At 43.5% G+C, this 23,058-nt stretch overlaps 1 protein-coding gene across 1 annotated transcript in view; it reads left to right on the top strand.

Moving 5' to 3' along the window:
* EEPD1 (endonuclease/exonuclease/phosphatase family domain containing 1) overlaps positions 1 to 19,425 on the top strand; it is a 76,056-nt gene extending 56,631 nt beyond the window's left edge. Inside the window, exons 3-7 of the mRNA XM_053261330.1 lie at positions 6,831 to 6,941; positions 9,158 to 9,292; positions 11,491 to 11,623; positions 17,983 to 18,177; positions 18,945 to 19,425. Of these exons, the coding sequence (XP_053117305.1) occupies positions 6,831 to 6,941; positions 9,158 to 9,292; positions 11,491 to 11,623; positions 17,983 to 18,177; positions 18,945 to 19,144 (774 nt within the window). The 3' untranslated portion in view covers positions 19,145 to 19,425. The remainder of the gene's footprint in view (positions 1 to 6,830; positions 6,942 to 9,157; positions 9,293 to 11,490; positions 11,624 to 17,982; positions 18,178 to 18,944) is intronic.
* The last annotated feature ends 3,633 nt before the right edge of the window (positions 19,426 to 23,058 follow it).

The following is a 23,058-nucleotide window of genomic DNA, read 5'->3' as shown; positions in this document are numbered from 1 at the left end:
CAGCAGCTTTTTGGGGGGGTGGGGGGCGAACCAAGCTTTCTGGTGTGTCCCGCCGCTTCTCCCACAATGTGTCAAGGGGCCATCATTGCCAGTAATTTGACTTTTTTCAAAACTTGCACTTTCGCAAGTGAATGAAGGGGAGTTTGACAGCTGTGTTGGTTAGGGTCTGCTCTGAGTGATTTTCAGTTGTGAGCGATGCGGGGAGAGGGTTTGTGGCAGATTGGTGAAATTCTGCGAAGAGGAGTCCAGAAGGGGAGGGAGAAATTCCTGAGTTACACGCAAGCCTTGCTATTACTGCTACTCCAGTCTTTATGAGTCTCTGGCTTTGTCTTATTGAAGCCTGGTCACCATAGGAACATAGGCTTTACATATGCCGACATTGTTGGAGGATGCCTGGAACTTAACAATGAAGAGCACAGGTTCGAGGTAACCTGAGCCCTTTGTGTCTGAGCTGATTCAGTGAGGCTGCATTTTTCTTCATCACGGAGAGAAAGCAATGATTCCTACTTTAAACTTCCATGGCCTCTTTAATGGTCTGGGGTGGGGTGGGGGGACATGAGGTGATGAAGGCAGAGTTCATTATAAAAATCAGCAAAGATCTGGGTCAGATTTGGCAGGTTCGGGTTAAGTGTTCTGTTGTTTGATCCGGATGCTTGGCAACTTGTCTTGCCGGTCTTCCACAACTAGCTGCCAAACTAACAAACAACAACAAAAGGTCTATTGCCACCTCCTCTGGGATGTGATTGGTTGGAGAAAAAACCTGGACCGAGCTGTGGGAATACACACAGGGAAAAGATCCGCAGGGAATGCTGAAAAGCACCGACCCTATATGAACAGCCCATCTAATCACCCAAATTAAACAGCTGCGAATCTGCTCTGAAGCAGATTCGCTCTTTGGATACCCCGAAGCATGAAGCCATGTCTGACTATCTCCCAGGTGACTCCCACTCAGTTGGCCCAAGTGCTTGATGTTAGAGCAGTTTGAAAGAGCAGAGCAATCAATAAGCAGCCAAGAGGGAGGCTGGGGCAGACTAGCCAATGATGGCAAGAATGAGCCAATTCTTAAAGTTAAAAAAATGTAGAGTAACAAAATCCCAGACTGTGGATTGCCAGATTAATGACTCTGTGGAGCATGGTCTACCAAGGAAGTAGCAGTAAACTCTGAAAAGCAAAATTAAGAAAGAACACCAGAGAGTGAGAGGCCTTGTTTCACTTTTGACTTTCCAAATAAGAACAAACGTTGCTTGAGCTTTAGTCAATTATTGAAGGGCACTTTCCCCAAACAAGTCGGATTGGTTGCAATAGATTGGATTTTACTTTGTTGTTGTTGTTGTTTCCTCATTAATGAATCATTAGCTGCCTCCAGGAACTACTTCCATGTATTATTTAGAATACTTCATATTGATTACCCACACCCTCATGTTCACAGTACAGTTTACATAGCAGAAGGAATGAGAAGATGGTTCCCCTGTCCCAAAGAGGCTCACAGTCGAAGAGAAACAGAGAAGCAACATCCTCTGGATAAGTTGCTATGCTGGGGTGAATAGGGACAATTGTTCTCCCCCTGCTAAATATAAGAGATCCACCACTTCAAAAGGTGCCTCTTTGCCACTTAGTAGGAATTGCTGCTTGTGACTAGATTACCATGTAATTTATTTATTTATTTATTTTATTCAATTTCTATACTGCCCTTCCAAAAATGGCTCAGGGCGGTTTACACAGAGAAAGAAATAATAAATAAATAAATTGAATTAAATGGATCATCTACAGTTATGCAGTGGCAGTTGTTCACTTGAACAACAGTGCCATAAGTTCCTCATCAGCCCAAACCTGTCCAAATATCAGTGCTTTCAAAACTTTATGGGAAGTCAACTGCTTTCTCATTGAATCGTGGTGTTTTAGAGTTGGAAGGAACATTAAGGGTCTTTTAGTCTATCTAGCCCCCTGCTCATTGCAGGGGATTTCTACAGCATATCTGACAGATGGCTGGCCAGCCTCTATCTGAAAACTGCTAGAAACGAAGAGCTCAGCACTGCAGGAGGCAGACTGTCCCACCTTCAAACAGCTCTTGCTGTCAAGAAGGCCTCCAAATGTCTGGGCTAAATCTGTTTTGCTTGCCATTGCAACCCATTGGTTTTGGTCCTACCTTTGGTGGGAGCAACAGGGAGCAAGTCTGCCTGTTCTTCTACATCACAGCCCTTCAGATATTTGAAGATGGTTATATCCCCCCTTAGTCTTCTGAAAGTGTTAACCAACCATGTGCCGTGGATGGAGAGAAAAAGACAATTTAAGCGAAGCAAGTGAAGATTCTTTACCCGTGATGTGTTCCTATACAAGTGTCCGTGGATGTAAGTGGAAAATGCTTACCATCATTTGTGAAGATTCATTCATTCATTCATTCATTCATTCATTCATTCGATTTTTATACCGCCCTTCCAAAATGGCTCAGGGCGGTTTACAATTTAAAAACAGAAATCATTAAAACCAATAACAATTAAAACAGAAATATGAATATGAACACCATTTTTAAAACATCTTAAAAAACAATTAAACTATCAGAACAATTAAAACCCTGAAAACCAGGTTAGCATTAAAACCTAATTAAAAACCCTGAAAGGCTAGGCCAAACAGATGGGTTTTAAGGGCTCTCTTGAAGGTCAATAAGGAATGAAGATTGCGAATTTCTGCTAGGAGTGCATTCCACAGCGCGGGAGCAGCTACAGAGAAGGCCGCCTCTGAGTCGCACACCAAATGAACCAGTAGTAACTGGTTTTGTTAATAATAAGATATATGATTTTGCACATACCTTATTTTACAATATGGGAACTTGATGGATGTGTGTGTGTGTGTGTGTGTGTGTGTGTGAGAGAGAGAGAGAGAGAGAGAGAGAGAGAGAGAGAGAGCGCGCGCATTGCACATGATAGTGTATAGTGCTGTATATATTCACTTAGAAAATGTATCTGGGGCCAACCAGGCACCCCATAGCTTGAGATCAGCACCCAGTCTAGACAACCTGTTTGGGACTGTTTGTGCTCAGGCCTCCAGACTCTTTTCAGGCACAGTATGGAGAAGAGATATATGAGACCAGTCTCTGCAACTGGCAAACAGTATGAAGGCCAAACCTGTTATAAATACTAGGAGTCTGTCCTTCTGTCTTTGGTCAACAGAGCAGTATCTTCTTTTTCCTGCATTTCAGCCCCCAGCCCTTGGCCTCACTCAAGGTTTGGATTCATTTGTGGCTGAAAGTGGCTCCAGTGTGGCCCAGAAAGGAAGAATTTCATTTGTGAATTTGCCCTAAGATTGGTTTTGAAAATGAAGGTGCCTTTGCTGCTAAGACATGGCTATCTGTAGCAAGCCAGTAGCACAATAGTCTATTCTCTTTGATAGTATCCAGTAAACCTTGATGTTCTCATCCTGAGGAGCCAAGTATTCTTTTGTCCTATTATTTCTATTTGAGCAAATCAGTCTCTTTAAAAAACAACAAACCATCCTGTTGTTCAAACCAAGGCCTTTGGCACAGCATTCTGCAGGTGCTCTGCTTAGTTGTGATGGATTGTGTTAACCAACAAGCAAACAGCACTATCAAATGCTGCTCGGTTTGTATTCTGGCTTGCTGTTTCAGAAGCCTGTGCCATAAAGATAAGTGCATTTCTTGTTCCAATTTATCACTCAGCTCCCCGATCTCAAATTGTGTTTCTTTTGATCAGTGTGCTATAAAAATATTAGAGGGGTGCTTCTGGGCCAAAATGATACTGGATGTAATGCCAAGGACAGCTCGCTCTATCTGTCTATCTATCTATCTATCTATCTATCTATCTATCTATCTATCTATCTATCTATCTATCTATCTATCTATCTATCTATCTATACCACCTGATATGTACATCTCTAGGAGATGTACATCTCTTTACCAAAAAAAATCACGAAACTGGGAGCTGCAGAGTATGTGATGATAAAGTGCTAATAAGTCTCCCAGTGTCACCTCTCCAATGAGATTGTTGAGCCCTTAACATCAGCGTGGGATACTTTTTTGAAGGTGGAAGGAATTCATAGAGTCATAGAAGGGATGCGGGGGGCAGTTAAGAAGGCAGCAGGTCATTCCTAGCAATAGGTTGCATCCGTTTCCCACAGAGGGGCTCTTGCATCCTAAGTTGCTGCAACTCCTGCCCAGCCACCTCCTTTCCAGTCTCTGAGGTCCTATTAAATCATTATGGAATCTACAGGTGCTGTACTGGTGCACGGAGTTCCCAAGAGCACACTGACAAGCCCCGTCCCAGTGTGCTCTGAAATCCGCCCCCCCCCTGCCACTTTCTACTGTTGCAGCATTTACAGAGACAAACATGGAGATACTTCCTGTGATGGGAACACTGGGGCATCCCAGCGTTCTGATCGTGGGGAGATTCTATAAAAACTGAACAGGACTTTTGTGTCGCAGTAGCTTGCTTGCTCTTCTCACTTTTGGCTGCACTGACATGTGTGCACGCACAACACATGCGTGTGTGTGTGTGCGCGCGCACACACACACACACACACCTCTTTTGCAGGGGAGGAGGGAAATGCAGACCAGCTTTCTATGAGTTTCTACCTGGAAGCAGAAAGCATGTAACTCTCTCAGATTTCCCTGTGGTGTCATCTTTCTCTCCAGGATGGAAGCTGTCCAGGATTGTTCCTAGTTGGGGGATGGGGTCATAGCTCAGTGGTAGAGCATCTGACCCAGTCTCAGGTTCAATCCCTGGCATCTCTAGATAGGACCAGGATTAGGAAAGGATCCTGCCCGCCGCCAATCAGTGTAGACAATACTGAGCTAGATGGACCAATGGTCCGACTCCGTATAAGGCAGCTAATCAACAGTGATTAACTTACAGATGTACAACCAGCCAGCTAAGTACCCCAAATTCACAACAATATGAAACTTTATACAAAACAAATTAGGGTACAATCCAGCCAAAGTTAATATATATGTTTTTACATTTACAGTGAGAGAGCACATGCTTAACTTTGGCTAGAGCTTGCTGTTTGGGTAACCTTATATTTATCGTATTTCCTTTAGCCTTTTAAGAGCAGTAGTTGACTTAATCTTGCTTCCTGTCTGTGTGTACAGATATTCTGGGTGTGTACTCTGAATTCTGCACATGCTGGTGGGGGTGTTGTGGAGGGGGAAAGAATTCAGTATTGGATGTACGATCCAGCATCTTGAATTTCCTCCTCATTTTAAAAAACGTGTGTTTCTAGCTGTCCTTATGGATGCAGAACAGGAGCAGCCATGTATGAGAAGAGTGTTGTTCAAGAGGATTTCCAAGAGTCAGGAGGCTAGATTTAACGCCCCCTGCATAGCTCATTGGCTCTCCTCATGACTTGCAAAGGCAGAATAAATTCTGTAAAATAAGCAGATGCCGATAACTTTGCCCAGCTTACTCAGGTGGTGGAACTCTGCTTCCCCCGCCCTTCTTGTTATAGAATTTGGCTTTCCCCCTTGGTGCAGAATTATTTATTTATTTTTTAAACTCGCAGCACATGCTTCAGAATGCTCCCCTCACTTCATCCTCCGAGGAGATCACTTACTGAATCTGCCTGAGTTGCTGCTTTGTAAGTCGTCTGGATTGGAAGAATGTATGTGTTTGCATAGGGATGTAGCAAGTAACCTTCTTTAAGGGTGGGTAATTCTGCCACAGTTCTGTGCTGGGCCATGCGGTCACTCCCACTGCAGAGCAGACCCAGCAGAATGACTTGGCCTCCTAGGAGGGCTGAGAGCCCCATGGGAGCCTTTACGTATTTGTTTAATGCACTTCCCATAGCATAAAAGTGCCATATGAAGATAGCAAGCTGTTTTAGATCAAATCAGATGGTTGGACAACCGGGGTCCATGTTGTCCACACTGACTGGCAGCATCTCTTCAGTGTTTCAGACAAGGGTCTTTCCCAGGCCTACTTGGAGTTACCCAGGCACATGAATAGAGATGTGCTGAACCGGTTTTCTGCCTCCTTAGGGAAGTGCTGTACTGGCTTGGGTGCCCACAGCCAAACCACTTGGGTGGGGCGGGAAGCAGTTCCCTTAAGAAGCAGGTCCTTACCTGCTTCGCTGCCACCCTGCTGCTTTTCTGGGCGCGGCAGTCACTCTACCAAAGGCCTTCACATGGCTGGGGCGCTGTTCCCTGAAGCCTGCGTGTGGCGCCGGCACGCACATGGCACCATTAGGTGGCTATATTGGCAACACCATGGGAAAGAACTAACAGACCTATAGGAGGACTGTTTTAAAAGGAAGATTTTCACCTGACTACAGAAGGCCAATATAGCCACCTAATGGTGCAGTGGGGAAATGATTTGACTAGCAAGCCAGAGGTTGCCGGTTTGAATCCCCGCTGGTATGTTTCCCAGACTATGGGCAGCAGCGATATAGGAAGGTGCTGAAAGGCATCATCTCATACTGTAGAGGAAATGGCAGTGGTAAACCCCTCCTGTATTCTACCAAAGACAACCACAGGACTCTGTGGTCGCCAGGACTCAACAGCACTCTTTACCTTTACAGAAGGCCAATAGAGAGAGCATGGTGTGCTTTCCTCAGTAGGCAGCTCCATAGCCAAGAGACACGCCAAGAAGGCCCTCTCAGTTGTTCCAGCCAAATGTACTACAGATGTTCGGAACAGCAAAGCAGCAATATGAATGCACTTTCAGGATGTGTAACAATTCTTTTGAAATATTTCTCGAAGGGGAGGGGTATGAGTCCTGTCCTCTCTCATATGCAGCTTAAGAGGATGCTTTTGCTTGTTTTGCAAAACTTATATATGTGTCCCTATGTAATGGCTGTTGCTTTGCTTTTTTGTCTCTTCACAGTTTTGCATGGAGTTAAACCAGCCAACTCTGCCAAACATCCGCAAGTGGAAGGGCCCTCGGGGGTGCTGGAAGGGGGTTGTTTCGGAGAAGCCCTCAGGTCAGCCGCAGAAGGTACCCAAACTCTTGTCCAGGCATCGTGACCTTTTACAAAGTGTTCTTTTCTTTTTGTCCAGCCAAGGACATAGTTGTGCTAGTTTCAACTATAACCTACTGCAGTTTTTCATTAAGGGCTGCATTTCCTTTCTGCTTTGAGCTGACTTCTCATAACTAGCTTTCCCCTCGACTCTGTTATTGATTTGGGGGATACATTTTTTTGTCAGATTGCGGCAGGTTTTGTGCCAGGAAAGTGAAGCGTTTTATCTAAATGCATTTTATATTTAAAGTGCATACGTGTGTGATATTTTCCTCTAGGTTATTTATGTCTTTATGGATTTTTAAATCAAGTCCAGAGACGCAAGGTAATTCATACACTGACTGACTAAAAATGCTGATGGAAATTGCCCGAGTGTAAGGAGACTCTCTAGAGATGTAAACACACAGTGGCCAACATCCAGAGCAAGGGACCGCATGTGGAACAAGCACCATTCTGCTAGCGCAAGAGGATGGCTTAGTTGCGCCATTGCGCACTTGTGCAGAATAAACGAAGCAAGCCCCCATTGCACAACACTACTCTGGAACATGAGCTCCAGGTGTCGTGCAACGGCTCTGCGTGTCGGCCAGTATTCTCGTGGAGCGCCTTACAAAGACACATATGTCGGGCGGGGGGGGGAATGGCAGAATAATTCATTACAATTCTAAACACAATCACACCAATTCAGTTTCTCTCTGTCACAATTACAGATATCAAAAGGCAGAATCCAGACTCAACGAGTTATGATGAAGCACTTTTGAAATCAGTGAGTCAAATTAGTTGTGACTTAAGTCCCATTCATATCAATGGGACTTGATCATTACTAACTCAGTCTGGATCCTGCTCAGAGTCTTTTATGCAAGACAGATTTAGTTCTCGCCGTGTTGACAGGCTCCCAGGCTAGTGCTTATCTCAGCATATGCCTTCTTTATAAAAATCCAATGAAATAATCAATTTAATCCTCAGAAGTCAGTTGGCAGCTATTTAATGTAGCAATAAGTAAGTCAAACAGCGGAGATAAGATGAAGTTCTAGGGCTGACCAATTAAAAATGAACAACGTGCTAGTCTGGATGGCACACACTTCATGATTTTAGATTTGTCCCTATACGTTGTAACATACTTAATTTAAGAAGTAGTTAAAACTTTAAAAATAGAATTCTTTTTTTCTTTTTTTTTTAAGGGACTTGAAATGTGAAATTATTGATCTTCTAACAACAACAGGCAACATTGCTAAAACTGGAAGTTTTTCACATGGGGCTTTTAAAGCCCTTTAACTCGCATCTCCTCCGGAATGGAGGGGGTGCGTTCACATATCAGGCAGATTTACCCCGAAGTCTCTGTGAGTTATCGGGGAGCAGTTCACACACAATTCAGATTTTTCACTGCACGTTAGAGTATAGCCCGACTGATATCCAGGGTTAAAAAATCCACAATTTGTGTCGATTTGGGGGGACAACTTTGAGTTCGCAGCAAAGCCTGCGGTGTGTAAATGTCCTGCTAGTCTTATGGCAGTATTAGGAGGTAGGGTGTCATTAGAACACCAGCTTTTAGAGATCCAGTGGGATTATTGCAGGCCTTTGCTCCATCGAAAGCAAAGGATTTTGAGGTGGTGGGGAACCTTTACAAGGAGTAGGTCCCCTGAGCTGAAGCTTGAGACAACATCACTGAGAATCTTGCTCTTTTTTTGGCAGTCCACAGTCAAAGTGAGCGGGGGTGGGTGTCACAGTGTAAGCGAGTCTGTGAGCCCTTTCTCACGGGGCTGCTAGCACTTACCTCTCTGCGGACAATCCCTCTGTCTTTCCTGGGTGGGCAGATTGCCTGCCCAGACTATTACCAGCTGCACTCGGCAGTGCATAGTTTCGGGGGCTGGCAAGCATCACCCTGCCCACCCCAGAACTCCCATAATGCACTGTGCGAGTGCACAGTGCATTATGGGGATTCCCCCGATGCCAGCTGGGAGCCCTGCAGTCTCCCAGTGCCAGCTGGCAGACAATTAAAAAAACCAGGGCTAAGAGAGAGCTAGTTCTCTTAACCCCATTTAAGAGGGTGGCCTCTTTGCAGGGTTCGCAGCCGTGCTGTAGCAAAGACCGGGGCTTGGCTTTCCTAGCCCAGTATTGGCTGATCGTAAGAACAAACTCTGTGCGTTTTGGAATGGCAAGTTGTCTGTCTTTACTAATTCTTCCCTTCTCCCTACAGGGCATGGAATATTCGGGCTTCCTGTGGGATACGACTGCAGGTATAGAGCTGAAGGATGTTGCCTCCTACGAGAACACCCACACAAATGGCAATGGGAGGCAGACGTTCCCTCCCCCTTGTGTTGCACACTTGAAGGTAACACTCAGTGCACAAGAGAGGCTTGCCTGTCCTGAGTTCAGGGCTTGGGAAACTGGATTATTTTATTTTATTTTTAAATGACATTCTTTAATTAGAGTTCTTTAATGTTTTAGTGGCCAATTAAAATAGCTGAGCAGTGTAGCATCTTAGGTACTGTTATCGGGTACATCCTCATAGCACATTATAGGAAGAGATTTCTCATAATCGGAACAGGCTGAAGAGTGCCACTGGCTATTAATAAGAAGGTCACTTTCTCTTTGCACATGCCAGGTGACAATCTTGATGTCATGTGCTGGACAGAGTGAGCAAGAGGGAGTTTTAATAAAGGGTGCCATGTTTGGCATCCTTGCCCTTCTGGTATACTGGGCAGTGACACTGATCACTGATATTTGCTGGTGCATACACATTTCCTAATAAGAGTGTGTGTTTGTGCAGTGTGCTGTCAGTATTTATGAGAATCAGGTTTTAAAACAAACAAACCTGAAATGGTGAGCCTAAATCTTGCCACTTTTTCATGGAAGACATGAATATTTCATTTTCCCAAGGTGTGGTATGCATCCTCCATTTTATCCTCACAACAGCCCTGTGAGGTCGATTAGGTTGAGAAATAAGCCCTCTTCAGGCGGATGCACTTGCGTGCAGTGTCTGCCTCCTGAAAGCATGTTTGCAAGTCTACTTCTGGGCTGATATACTCCAAAGCCGCCACCGCTCACTGTCCACGTTTCCAGCATTTGAAGAGGCAAGTGCCCCATCCTTTCAATCATGGCAAGAGACTGTCTCCACTTGCAGTGTTTGTTTCTACAGACAAATACTGTAAACTTGTTCGGGGGGGGGGGCGAGGCTTCTGAGCATGGCCGCATGGGAGCATCAGAATGCTGCCTGTGAATCCAGTGTCCTTGCTTTTTTTTAACATCTGAAGAAGGCAGTTGTGACTATCTCAAGGCCACCCAGTGAACATTATGGCTGAACAGGGGCTTGAGTCCGAATCTCCACAGTCCAAGTCCAGTCCACTCACTCCACTACTGACTCTCTTCAAATCACCTAAATGTAAAACCTCTGGATTTGAAATTTTAACTTATTTGATTGATAGTCCTTTTCAGAAAATGTTGTTTCTGTCGGTAAAAAGAATTCTTCATATGTAACAGAGTTGTGCATTAGAGGAGAGCTGGTCTTGTGGTAGCAAGCATGACTAGTCCCCTTTGCTAAGCAGGGTCTGCCCTGGTTGCAAATGAATGGGAGACTAGAAGTGTGAGCACTGTAAGATATTCCCCTCAGGGGATGGAGTCGCTCTGGGAAGAGCATCTAGGTTCCAAGTTCCCTCCCTGGCTTCTCCAAGATAGGGCTGAGACAGATTCCTGCCTGCAACCTTGGAGAAGCCACTGCCAGTCTGTGTAGACAATACTGAGCTAGATAGACCGAAGGTCTGACTTAGTATATGGCAGTTCGCACATTTCTAACTCAAGCCAGACAAGGCAAAAATACTGTTGGTTGGTAGTTCGGAGAGGAGAACTGGTCTTGTGGTAGCAAACATGACTTGTCCCCTTAGCTAAGCAGGGTCTGCCCTGGTTGCATATGAAAGGGAGACTAGAAGTGTGAGCACTGTAAGATATTCCCCTCAGGAGATGGAGCCGCTCTGGGAAGAGCAGAAGCAGGGGCGTAGCTAGGGGAGAGGGGGCCCTTGTTCGCCTTTCTCCCCAGTGGCCCCTGAGAGTGAGAGAAATAATGAAGGAAATAGGGAGGAGTGGAGCTGGGGGGCCCTCAGGAGATGAGGGGGCCTGTGTTCTTTGAACCCATCCACTCAGTTATAGCTACACCCATGAGCAGAAGGTTCCAAGTTCCCTCCCTGGCTTTTCCAAGACAGGGCTGAGAAAGATTCCTGCCTGAAACCTTGGAGGAGCCACTGCCAGTCTGGGTAGACAATACCGAGCTACATGGACCAGTGGTCTTACTCAGTATATGGCAGTTTCCTATGTACATAATTAAAGCCTATGCTGAGAATATATGGTGTGATGTTTGTGACATACTTTGCAGGAAGGTTCAGGGGGGATTTTTCTTGTACTGACACAACATAACAGAGGCTGAGGGTTAAATGTTCTTATAATTTTGTTATACTATATGCGGACACTCCCATTGAAACATTGCCCACCTTTTGAGCTACTAATCCTTTCTTTGTTACATTGCTTCCACCTGTCTAGGTTGGAATGAATGATCTAACACTAGTTAACCTTCATCTGGCTCCTTTGCCCTCAGTGGGAGAAAATGCTGTGAAAAACCATGATAGCCACAAATTAGCAGCATTTGCACAGACTCTGCAGGAAACTCTGAAAGGTAAGACACTGTTTTTGTGTGTGCATTTACAATGAATAAAACTAGCATGTGAGTCTTAGATCCATTTATTTTTTAAAACCCCATCAACGCTTGGCAGTTTTGCATATCCCAACATTGCTCTAATTTGGCTCCACACTTGGCTTCTTTCTCCAGGGAATACACAGCATGGCATTCACATAATCAGAAAAAGCACAATCAGCTGTTAAGAGCAGCTGTCACTTGATTAAATACAGCTTAATTAATCATATACATTTTAGTTGATTGATCCGTCCATTGATTTAATTGTAAAAGAATAGTTCAAAAGGGGGGGGAAGTGCTTTCTTTTTAGATAATGCCTCTTTTAAGATGATACTTGCCATATATTTAATATAAGCATAATAAATAAATACATAAATAAAAATCTAAGATCTGCTGATCACTTAGTTGGGGCATCTTTTTTTAATGAATCAAAACATTTGATTTTGATTCGTTTGAACCGCCCAGAGACAAAAGTTTGGGGCGGTATACAAATTTGAGAAATAGAAAATAAATAAATTGTATCTAATTGGTTAATTGACTAAATATTGCAGCCTTAGTGTCAGGATGGCATCTGAGTGCTGGGCAGGGTAAGAAATGCTGCTGGGACCGGTCAGGCCTTTCCCACCATTCAGAGGCTTTGGAGGAATGAGTGGGTAGGTTTAGACTTTGAGCTGTCCAGAGGTATGAGGATGAGGGTGGGCTTGGCCTGTCAGTTAGCAGAGTGGCATGCAAAGAGTTTTGCAGTCGTTGGGCAGTGGAAGATAAACTGTGCTTGGCCTATAAGTCTTGGGGCAACACAGAGGCTCTAAGTATGTTTCAGAATGAAGAGGAGTAGAAGAGTTGAACCAATCCACGTGTGCCTGTGAAATCTGTGTTCTCCTGTGACTGCGATACTTGTCTTTTGTGTGCCATCAAGCATGATCTGTGCTTGAACCTAGTTTGTAAGGTCCACCCATAGTGGGTGGTGTTAGGCAGGGTGCTGATTGAGTTTGCATGTGTTGAGCTGAACCTCTGTGGGGGGCATGATGAGTCACTGGCAAAGTGTGAAGTCTAAGTTGCTCTTGACTTTAAAGTACTCTAAGGACTGCTTTGGAAGGACATTTGTCTTGTCAGAGTCTGTGTATTTTGATGCTCTGCACTAGATATGCACAAAGCACAGCTGAAATGGGTGTTTCCAGGAGCATGCTTAAAAATAACACACTGGTGCTGGTTTGGTGATGTCTGTAAACATCCAACCAGAAATGATGAGAAACACATGCTCCATACATGCAATGAAACTGAGTGTAGGGAGCATTATGCATACAACTACCTATAGATTCTGATGTGATAAATGCACCCTAAGATTTGAGTTAAGCAAGGCATTGTCAGTTTCAGTGGAGCTATTCCATGACGTGTATGTGTTTAGCAACATACCATTTAGGGGCTCCCGACTGCCCTCGAGAGAATGGAGTACACAAGCTCTGGATTAGGTGGAAACAATTCAATTTTGCAGCGGTGGTCCCCTAACCATCATTTGGTGCCGTGTCAGGATGGAACGATACAACTGGTTTCAGTATTAGGAAGCAATAAAGATGAAGTACATCTTTATACAGTACAGCCAGCATAGCGTAGTGGTTAGTGTGTTAGATTAGGACTGGGAAGACCCAAGTTTGAATCCCCATTCAACCATGAAACTCACTGGGTGACTCTGGGCCAGTCAGGTATCTCTCAGCCTAACCTACCTCACAGGGTTGTTGCAAGAATAAAGATAACCAGGTATACTGCTCTGGGCTCCTCGGAGAAAAAGCAGCATATAAATGTAAAAAATAAATAATACAATAAGTAGTTTCAGGACCAGGTGGGGCTGTTGCAGAAACTACTCAGGAAGATCAAATAATCTGATGCATTTTGCATATCATTCTGAAGCTTGTTATAAGAACTGTAGTGGGGCTGTAGATTACTAAATCAGTCTGGTTTTAGACGGGTGTAACATGTCTAGAAATTTGAGTGTGTCTGTGTGCCTGTTGACTCAATTTCTAATCTTGACCCCACGTCCTGGCACTTAGGGTTAACTGGTAGGTAGATTCCTCTGATACCACTGTGATATCACCATAGTTCGTATTGTTACCGGGCCCCTAACGGGAGATAGGAGTAGCTAGTAGCCAGCCCTTTGTTTACGGTTTAACAAAGGCTAAAAGTGTTGCATGCTATCAGTGTCGGATGACTTCACTCAATTTTTCAAGGTCAGCAGCTCAAAATATTCTGGATCAACACCCATCTCCAGTTTCAGAAGAGGTGTGTGGAGGGGACACTTAAACATACAACCTACTGTTTTGGGTTGAGTTCCAAGGCACTAATCACATTTTGCTGACTTTGATCATCCTGTCATAAATGTGGAAAGAAAGTAGAGCAAGCTTCATAGGCCCAATTCAGACATGTCAGTCCTTTAAAACGACTGAATCTACTGGACTGAAGCCAGGCAGGCTGGGTCAAAATCTAGTTAGTGCTGCCTCCTGCTTTTTAAAAATGTGTATTTTCAAGTTAGAAAATAGCTTCTGGAGTGATTCTCTCCTTCTCCATTAGGCAAGTATTGATTTCTTCCTGGTTCAAATGGAGTTGAAAATAGCATTGCCCTTTCATTTAAATGGAAGCACTTTCAGCAACCTTCTATGATGCAAAGTGATCTTATGCACATTTCCTCAGAAGTAAGTCCCACTGGCTTCAGTGGAATTTACTCCTTAGAAAGCATGTATTACGGTTTAAAGTGAAGTGTGCCGTTGAGTCATGTCAACTCCTGGAGCTCACAGAGCCCTGTGGTTGTCTTTGGTAGAATACAGGAGGGGTTTACCATTGCCTCCTCCCGTGCAGTATGAGATGATGCCTTTCAGCATCTTCCTATATCGCTGCTGCCCGATATAGGCGTTTCCCATAGTCTGGGAAACATACCAGCAGGGATTCGAACCAGCAACCTCCTGCTTGCTACTGCCCTTCCATGCTCACAGACCTACCTGGCCATTTGCAGTTCCCTATGGCATCTCTTGCTCATCACGTCTGGGGTCTGACTCCTGGTTTTCACATTACTGGATCCAGCACGGTCAGCTCCCACACCATTCTGGCTGTTCTTTACATCTTCTGTCCTTGTGCTTGGGGCAGATTGCATGGTGATGTACCACTCTGGCAACACACACACACACACACACACACACACACACACACACACACAGCATGTGTGCACATGTGTGTGTTCCAGATTAGGCACAGTTAGTAAGGGCTAGCCCAACTGCATCTTCTCCACTTACAGCATCAGGAACCCATTCAATGCCATGGGGCTATGCCCAATGAGTGACCTGGAAAGAGGAAGCTCACCGCCCTCCTTCAGAATAAGAAGCCTCGGTTCTTGCTAGTCCTTGTAATACAATTTTAAACAACTCTGTGTTCAGCTCCAAGCCTGATGAAACCTGGCCTTAGATCTGGACTCTGATAACACTTCCTGGAGAACTGCCAAAAGCTCCCCAAAGGTCCAGCCTGCAAGGGCTTCACAGCCCCGAGAAGCAAATCATTTCTGTAGATTATCGTCTCGCATGTAGGAGGCAGCACAAAATGGGTGTGGGTGGACGGTGGCAATTGTATATGCAGTAGCTTCATGGTCAACCCCTTTGAGAACTGCTGTGTGGTTCCACTCTTATTTTTCATCCTTGTGATGCTTACAGTACCCTACATTTGCTTTTCCTACTGCTTATTAGTCAAATATTAATTTTGCCTTGTCCCCACAGCTTTTAGAGTGGGATCATTTTGGTATGTCATAGTTGTTGAAATTGGAAGTTACTTGGGGTTGTCTCTTTTTAAAGGCCCACTTCTTCTGCAAAGATGCATCCATGCCATACTAATTAAAAGATTGTGAGGATTTGCTGTTGAATGTGAGCTCCCTCTACTGACTGCACAAGTAACTCTAGGCTTATGAGTCAGAAGTAACTGTTTAAAATATTTTTGCTTCAAGCAGTAATAAACAACAACTCAAACAGGTAATCCATTGTCTGTTGGAGACAGCCACCTGGTTTTGTATGAGGTCAACATTTGTGCTGTGTGAGTACATCTCTAGCCTCTAACAGCTTAAAATATTATGGATTCTTAGCAAGTTAATTATTAATTTAATCAAATTTTGAGGCTTTGGTCTCCGTCAGTAAATCAGCATCATTGAGCCTAACATTTTGAGTTATCTGGCAGCTGAGCACAAGGATCGCTCTTGCTGAACAGATGGGCAAAACTGACCCCTCTGAGAACAAATAAAGAAACTTGACCAGAATTTATTTATATCAGTATCTCACCCTTCTGCCAAGGAATGTACAGCCCATGGTTCTTCTGTCTTCACAACAACCCTGTGAAGTAAGTTAGACTGAGAGAAAGTGGCTAACCTAATGTCACCCAATGAGCTCAGTAACTATGTGGGGATTTGAACCTAGGTTTCCCAAGTTCTGCTCTGGCACTCTAACCACTACTAGGGATGTGCAAACAGGGTCGGAACCGAACCATTTCGAAGGCTCGGGGTCGAGTCAAACCACCCCTGGTTCGGCTCAATCCTGGGCCGAACCCATTTGGGGGGTCCGCGAACATTTTTAGGTTTAGAATCCAGGCATCATGTTGCAATTGAAGGGATGGAGTGGAGTTGTTCATAGGAATTAGTAAAAAAGCTGACTCCTCTGATCTAAGAAAAATTACCAAAAATTGAAGTATCAAATGCCTTTGATAGCTGTAGAAACGTTAAGAATATTTATTGGATCGTTATCTGAGGGGTTTGTGGTGGTGGTGGGTTTTTGTTTTGTTTTTTACACTAGTAAAAAAAACCAAACTCTGCCAATATCCTCACAGAAGAAGCTTCTGCCATCCAAACCGAGGACCTCCTTTGGGGAGGCAAAAGTACATTACCTTTCTCCCTTGAATCCAGCTTGAGGGAGGAGAAGTATGCAAAACACACTATGGCCTTCACCCAACCAATATATGGACTCTGTGATCGATGCAGAGTGCAGATATCTGCCTCTTTCTCCTGAAGGCAATGCCCAGTGGAAAGGGAAGGGGTAGTGCAATTTCAGCTCTTCACCCCCAACCAGCTCGGACTCTCTACTAAAGAACTACAGCCACGTGTTCCCCTGATTATGTGGAATCAGTTTGTGAAGCTTTGTCCTGGCTGCATGTTCTACAGCAAATACACATTGCTTCCTGCTATTCACAATCTGTGTGTGGACATTTTACCCCCAAACCCAATCAATTATTGCCTTCCCTGCACTAATTATTGACAATGTATGACTGACCCTTCCTCCTCCTAGCTGTTAGAATCTGAACATTGTGACATCACAGCAGCTGAGCTCAGGGGACAGGAAGAAGCATCTAAGTTTTCTCAGGATGCATTATTTGCCTGTCCAGCTTCTTATATTGCTGGTTATGAGCTGTTTCCCACAGCTCCATTTGCATTATGTCAGCTTCCATTTGCATGGGTTTTTTCCCCTGTACAGTGCCCCCGCCCAATAGCTACGAGGTCTCTATAAAACTTTACGTATATACTCAAAGTGAAAAAGAAATCTAAATCATTAACAATATGGTGTTTAATTGCAGGACAATGAACAACCTAAGGAAAGCATTGTAGTGAGAGATTTGAAGCCAATTGTATCCCTTTATATAAACCCAGGGACCATTGTGATGCCTTGTCCGTAGCACAATTGAACTTTTTGTTATTTATGCAACTAGGATACATGTGCAAAAAAACCCTAAAGTTGGCCACTGCCCCCAAGGAGCTTACAATCTAAAGCAGACAGACAACAGAGGATGGGGAGAGAGAGAGGAGGGTAGGGTAGGATGAATGTGAGCAAATGCAGTTACCCATACGGAAACTCAGCTACAGTTGGGAATGCTGCTTAGGGGTCAAGCCAAAGGCACTGTAGAAAAGATGGGCCTTGAGAGAAGTGATGGCAGCAGTGTTCCCTCCAACAGGGAATCCCAGATGTTGTTGACTACACCTCCCATAATTCCCAGCCAAAGGCTATTGCAGCTGGGGATACTGGGAATTGTAGTAAACAACATCTGGAATTCCCGGTTAGAGGGAATGCTCTAACAGTCCTGCATACATCTTGTAGCTACTTATATATTGCTCCTCATCAAAAAGTTCTAAAATTGCAAAGCCAAAAGAATGAGAATATTAATAAGAGTTTCATGATGGGGCAGCAAGGGAAGACATACAGAGCTGTATTAGCAAGAGATTTTTGGGCAGCTGCTGGTGGGATCATTGGAGGAGTGAGGGTCGTGAATTAGCTGTCTTCATGTCATGCCCCACATGACTAATCCTCCATTTTTATTTTTACACCTTCTCCTAGGGGAAAAAGATGTGATCATTTTAGGAGATTTCGGCCAAGCACCAGATAGTAGCGACTATGACCTGCTGAAGAAGGAAAAATTTCACCATCTGGTCCCTGCCAATACATTTACGAACATCAGCACAAAGAACCCTCAGGGTTCAAAGTCACTGGATAACATCTGGATCAGTCGTAGCCTAAAAAAGGTTTTCACAGGTAAGGTTTCATTTCCTTCTGGAGGGAGGTGAACATTCAGAATCGATATGCGGTCGGGGTTCGGCTGTGTAACTTGTGCTTATGAGAACTGCCAGCTCTGAAACAAAATTTTGAGAGAGAGAAAAGAAAGTTCTCTTGTATGCAGAGTTGTTCAGCAGATTTATGGCAGCATTGCAAATGACATGCTAGTTTCCCCAAGTCTGTTTCAAACTTTACATGGGCACTTTATACACCAGTCAAGTTTACTGTGTTGTTTGCTGCAACAAGTAAATAAAGAGGAATCTGTGGCTCCAAACACCCAGTGTACATGCAGCAAGGACCTGCAGCCAGTCACAGCTCCTTGGGGCACGTTTACCACATGTTCTGAGTGTTTTGGGAATGCACTTCTCCCACTCACAGTTTACATGTATTCTTTCTCCAAGATTTCCCTCAGTATCATGAGAACTAGAAACTTAGTTTTTAATAAAGCCTAGAAATTCAGTAGTTGCCCAGGATGAGACAGTGATACACTCACAAATTTATTTAATATTGTACTTTATATTGTTCTCTTCTTTCAAAATATCACTTGGGTTTTCCCAGTGGTGCTCCCAGGCTCCAATTAGGTGTCTACATCCACTTGTAGTACCACAGCATCAGGTGCTCTTAGACCACCCTACTCCCTTGTTAAAATTAAACAGCCAGTTAACAGCTTTCTTGTGTCGCAGCTGCTTTTCCCCCTCCCAAGAATTTATGCTCATTTTTCTCCTTTGCAATATTTATTGACACAGGTTATTGGGCAGTTGTGAGAGAAGGCCTTACCAACCCGTGGATCCCTGATAACTGGTCGTGGGGTGGAGTAGCATCAAGCCATTGCCCGGTGTTGGCCGAATTTTACACGGAAAGAGACTGGAACAGAAAGGATATGACTAAAAATGGAAATGGGGTGATGGTGGAGCGTAGTGACTCAAATGCGAAACATGAGCGATGATGAACAGACATGCAAACCGCCATTCCCTCTCGTGGAAGGGATGGTCAGAAGATCCCTTTGCTTAAGGCCTGACTGTGAACCAGAACTGCCTTCTTTCTCATTTAAAAAGAATCAGCTTCTGCTTTTAACATCTCCCATCCCCACCTCTGTGCTCCTTTGTGGATGTTTTAGGGTATCCTGTTGCCATAGAGTGGTTTGTGACTTTTTATGGAAACATGGTGGACACTTTTGTGCTTGGATACCCGGATAACTGCAAATAAAATGCACTTTTTAATACAGTACATTCATGATTTCCCTCTCTGATTCCTGTAAAACACCACAATAATGGATTTTTAAAAAAAGATGACCAATCCATACAACTAATCTTTAAAACATTATGTGATTTTGTATGGTATAAATGAGACATACATACATATATATACCATAAGAGAAAATAAGTCTAGTGAGTTCTGTGACATAAGATGTCAGGATATCAACCAATCACACCCTGTAGAATTTTGGAGTTGGGGCACAGTGCCTGAATACCTATCAAACAATTCCCAAAATAAGTAAACCCCCAAGACCCTTGAAGAAACCGTTTTTTAAAAATCCATTGCGTTAATTGGCATTAAGGCACTGGAACTGCTGAATGAAACATTAAATTGAAAAAAGAATTAGATTAAGTATCACAACCTACCCCCGTGGCCAAGACTAAACACCAAGTGAGACGTACTTCTGCCCATTGAAACCAGTGAGTCGAAACATGCCAAACTCTTTGCTGGATTGTGACCTATATGTGCTGTTGTACACTATATAGTGTTGTACACTATAGCTGAACTGAGCCCTTTTCAGCCCCAGATCCAACATCTTCATGTACTCTTGAGGATGATGGCAATTACCCTGTCCATCTTTACAGCTTCACATAAGCAACTACTCTTGGAACTTCTCCCATCAACGTCCAAAATAGAAATCTGGGCAATCACTCCCTCTCCAGTTAAGTGCCCCAGTCTGTTTATAATACTCACTTTTTACTTCTTTAAAGTGTCAATGTAAGGAGAACCTTGTCCAATGAGTCAGTAGCTTTACTTCCACGAGAATCTCTTCAAATGTTCTGACATTAATATTCACCATGCATCATGTACTGCTCACACTGTTCTGTGTGTGTGTGTGTGTGTGTGTGTGTGTGTGTATAAACAAACAACCTTGGGTACCTTAAAGAAACACATTCGAAAACACAGAACTGTTTCCACAGTGTATATAAAGTTAGAATGGCCTAAAAGAATAAGGCATGCTGGCTGACATCTGCAGCGTACTGTCACCGGAATGCTCTGTCCTGGAGCTGCCAAAGACATGCAAGGCAGCCCCAATGCTTCTGAGAACCAGCAATTGCACAATCAGCGCTGTCACAGTTTTCTCCATTTGTTGCAATGCAAACAACTCAGCAATGCTGATTGTACAATGGCTGGCTCTCAACAGTGTTGGGGCTGCTTATTATTTATTTCTTTAACATATTTTTATACCGCCCAAAACTTACATCTCTGATGCTGTGCATCATGTTAACCAGTGTATATCCAGGAATGCATTCACATATACGAACCCAACAGTTTCCCAAGAACTGTAATGGAATCTTGGCCCATTGTTCATTGATTCAGGATGCTATACAGATGGGGATGAGGGCTGGATCCTTCTGTGCCATGCCTCTGGAACTTCCATATAGAAATCCATCTGAGTCGTTCCTGATATGCTTGTAGGAAGCAAGTGAAAACCTTTCTTTTTAAATCAGTATTTGGGCTCTAGTATAGAGTGTTAAGTATTAGAGAAAACAAACAAATGGATCATAGAACAAATCAATCCAGAATTTCCACTCGAGGCACAAATGACCATGCTCAAACTATCATACTTCAGACACATTATGTGAAGATCCAGCTCCCTTGAGAAGTCCACAATGCTGGGAAAGGTTGAAGGAAAGAGAAGAAGAGGATGATCAGCAGCAAGGTAGATGGACTCGATTACGACAGCAATGAATGCACCACTGAGAGACTTTAAAGGCCAAATTGAAGATAGATCATCCTGGAGAAAATCTATCTATGTGGTTGCTAAGAGTCAACACCAACTTGATGGCACTTAATCAATCAGTCAGACTGTGGTGTGGTGTTGCTTTTTTGCTTTTGTTGTGTATTGCTTTTGCCAGTTTTCCTGGGAAGTTGATAGATCAGACAAATAATATATAAAATGATAGATAAGACCAATACATACATTTTAAGGAGAGAGATATGCCCTTCAAAAGTACCTCTTAGCAGGTACACAACACAACTCTGTAAGACGCATCTGTTAAAACTGTAATACATGAAGGTGAACAGAATGCAGCATAATTTTCTGAACTGTAGACTAAGGTCTCCTCACAAACCCAATTGCTGAGATAAGACTTCCCATTTTAGCAAAGCAGCAGACGTTCTGGAAAAACAACCTAGACACAGACAAATAGAGATTTTCCTTTCTAAATATCTGCTATAAATTTAGCTCAAGATAGCCATCTTGTGGCTACTGAACAAAATGAAAACCCCAACTATACATGTTTTCACTGTGCTTGATAGTTTGCAAAATACCGTTCTGGGAAAGGCCATGAATGCTGAGGTATTTTATGAAGACAAAGTAATGTGAGAGGCCAAGATACCATCTTGACATATGATATCCAGATGTCAATTGTCTGTTGTTGGTCGGCAATTTGTCCCAAAGAAATATTTTCAAACAAAAGACTCCTTGTCTCATACAAACACTTGGTGAGGAAGGTGCTCCTGAAGTTTTCATGTCTAACAATTGTAACAGGTCGTAAACTAAAATTCATGGCTGACATGATAAAAATTACTCAAAAGTAACTCCATTGAAATTAAAAGGCCAAGTTAAGCATTGCCTGACTACATATCCTTTTATTTTCAACGGGATGACTTTGAGTAATTGTCCTCATAATTAAATCTAAGTATTTCGGGTTAACCCTTCCTTTGTCAGGAGCTACATTATCTAGCAGACAAGACTGCAAAGCATGTAGATAGATATATGTTCTCTGAGCCACCATGCTTCAAAAAGACAGTATCAGGATACAGAAGTGGTGTAAATCTAAAGACTTGCCATATGTAGCTGGGATCACAGATACCCATGTTTGTAACAGATACAGTAGAAAAACTCTTTTGGTTTTAACGACACCTCATTAGTATCATCAGTTGTTTGCATTTTTCACAGCTTGATCAATGAATACCAAGTGTATTCATCTGTCTTAGCAGTTCTCCAGAAAAATCAGTAAAGAGGCTCGGTCACCCGTAGATTTGCTCTCAAACTCTGAAAGTTGAATGGGAGCGCTAAGCTGATTAGCTACCAGCCATTGACTGCTGATAACTTTGGCCCTAACAATCTGTTTAACACTAAACACGCATTAATCCAATAACAGGATTATTGGAGACAGTTCCAGTCACTGTTCCCTCTAACAGGAATTCACAGATGTTGCTGACTACAACTCCCAGAATCCCCAAGCACAAGCCATTATAGCTGGAGATTCTGGGAGTTGTAGTTAACATCTGGGAATCCCTGTTAGAGGGAACACTGGTTTCAGTGTTTTCCTAAAACTGAAATACAGAGGTGCCTTGGGGCAGGAAGGCTGTGTCCATTACATACTGGCCGACATATTGACTAATGCTACGTTTTGCACAATGAACCCAGGTGTGCTAATGCAAGAAGATCACATTGCTGCACTATATAATGGTGGGGTGATTTTTTAAAAACAAAAATTTTAATTGTGCTCTTGCACAAAGGTACCTTGTAAAACAGGGATTCTTAATGTTGGGTCCCCAGATGTTATTGGACTTCAACTCTCAGTCGCCAGCCCCAGTGGCCTTTCGTTGGGGATTATGGGCGTTGATGCCAAACAACATCTGGGGACTCAA

The sequence above is a fragment of the Hemicordylus capensis genome, chromosome 6 (assembly GCF_027244095.1).
Source record: "Hemicordylus capensis ecotype Gifberg chromosome 6, rHemCap1.1.pri, whole genome shotgun sequence".
Taxonomy (NCBI): Eukaryota; Metazoa; Chordata; class Lepidosauria; order Squamata; family Cordylidae; genus Hemicordylus; species Hemicordylus capensis.
Note: the sequence above shows the minus strand (reverse complement) of the source record. Positions and strands in the feature narration are given on the sequence as shown.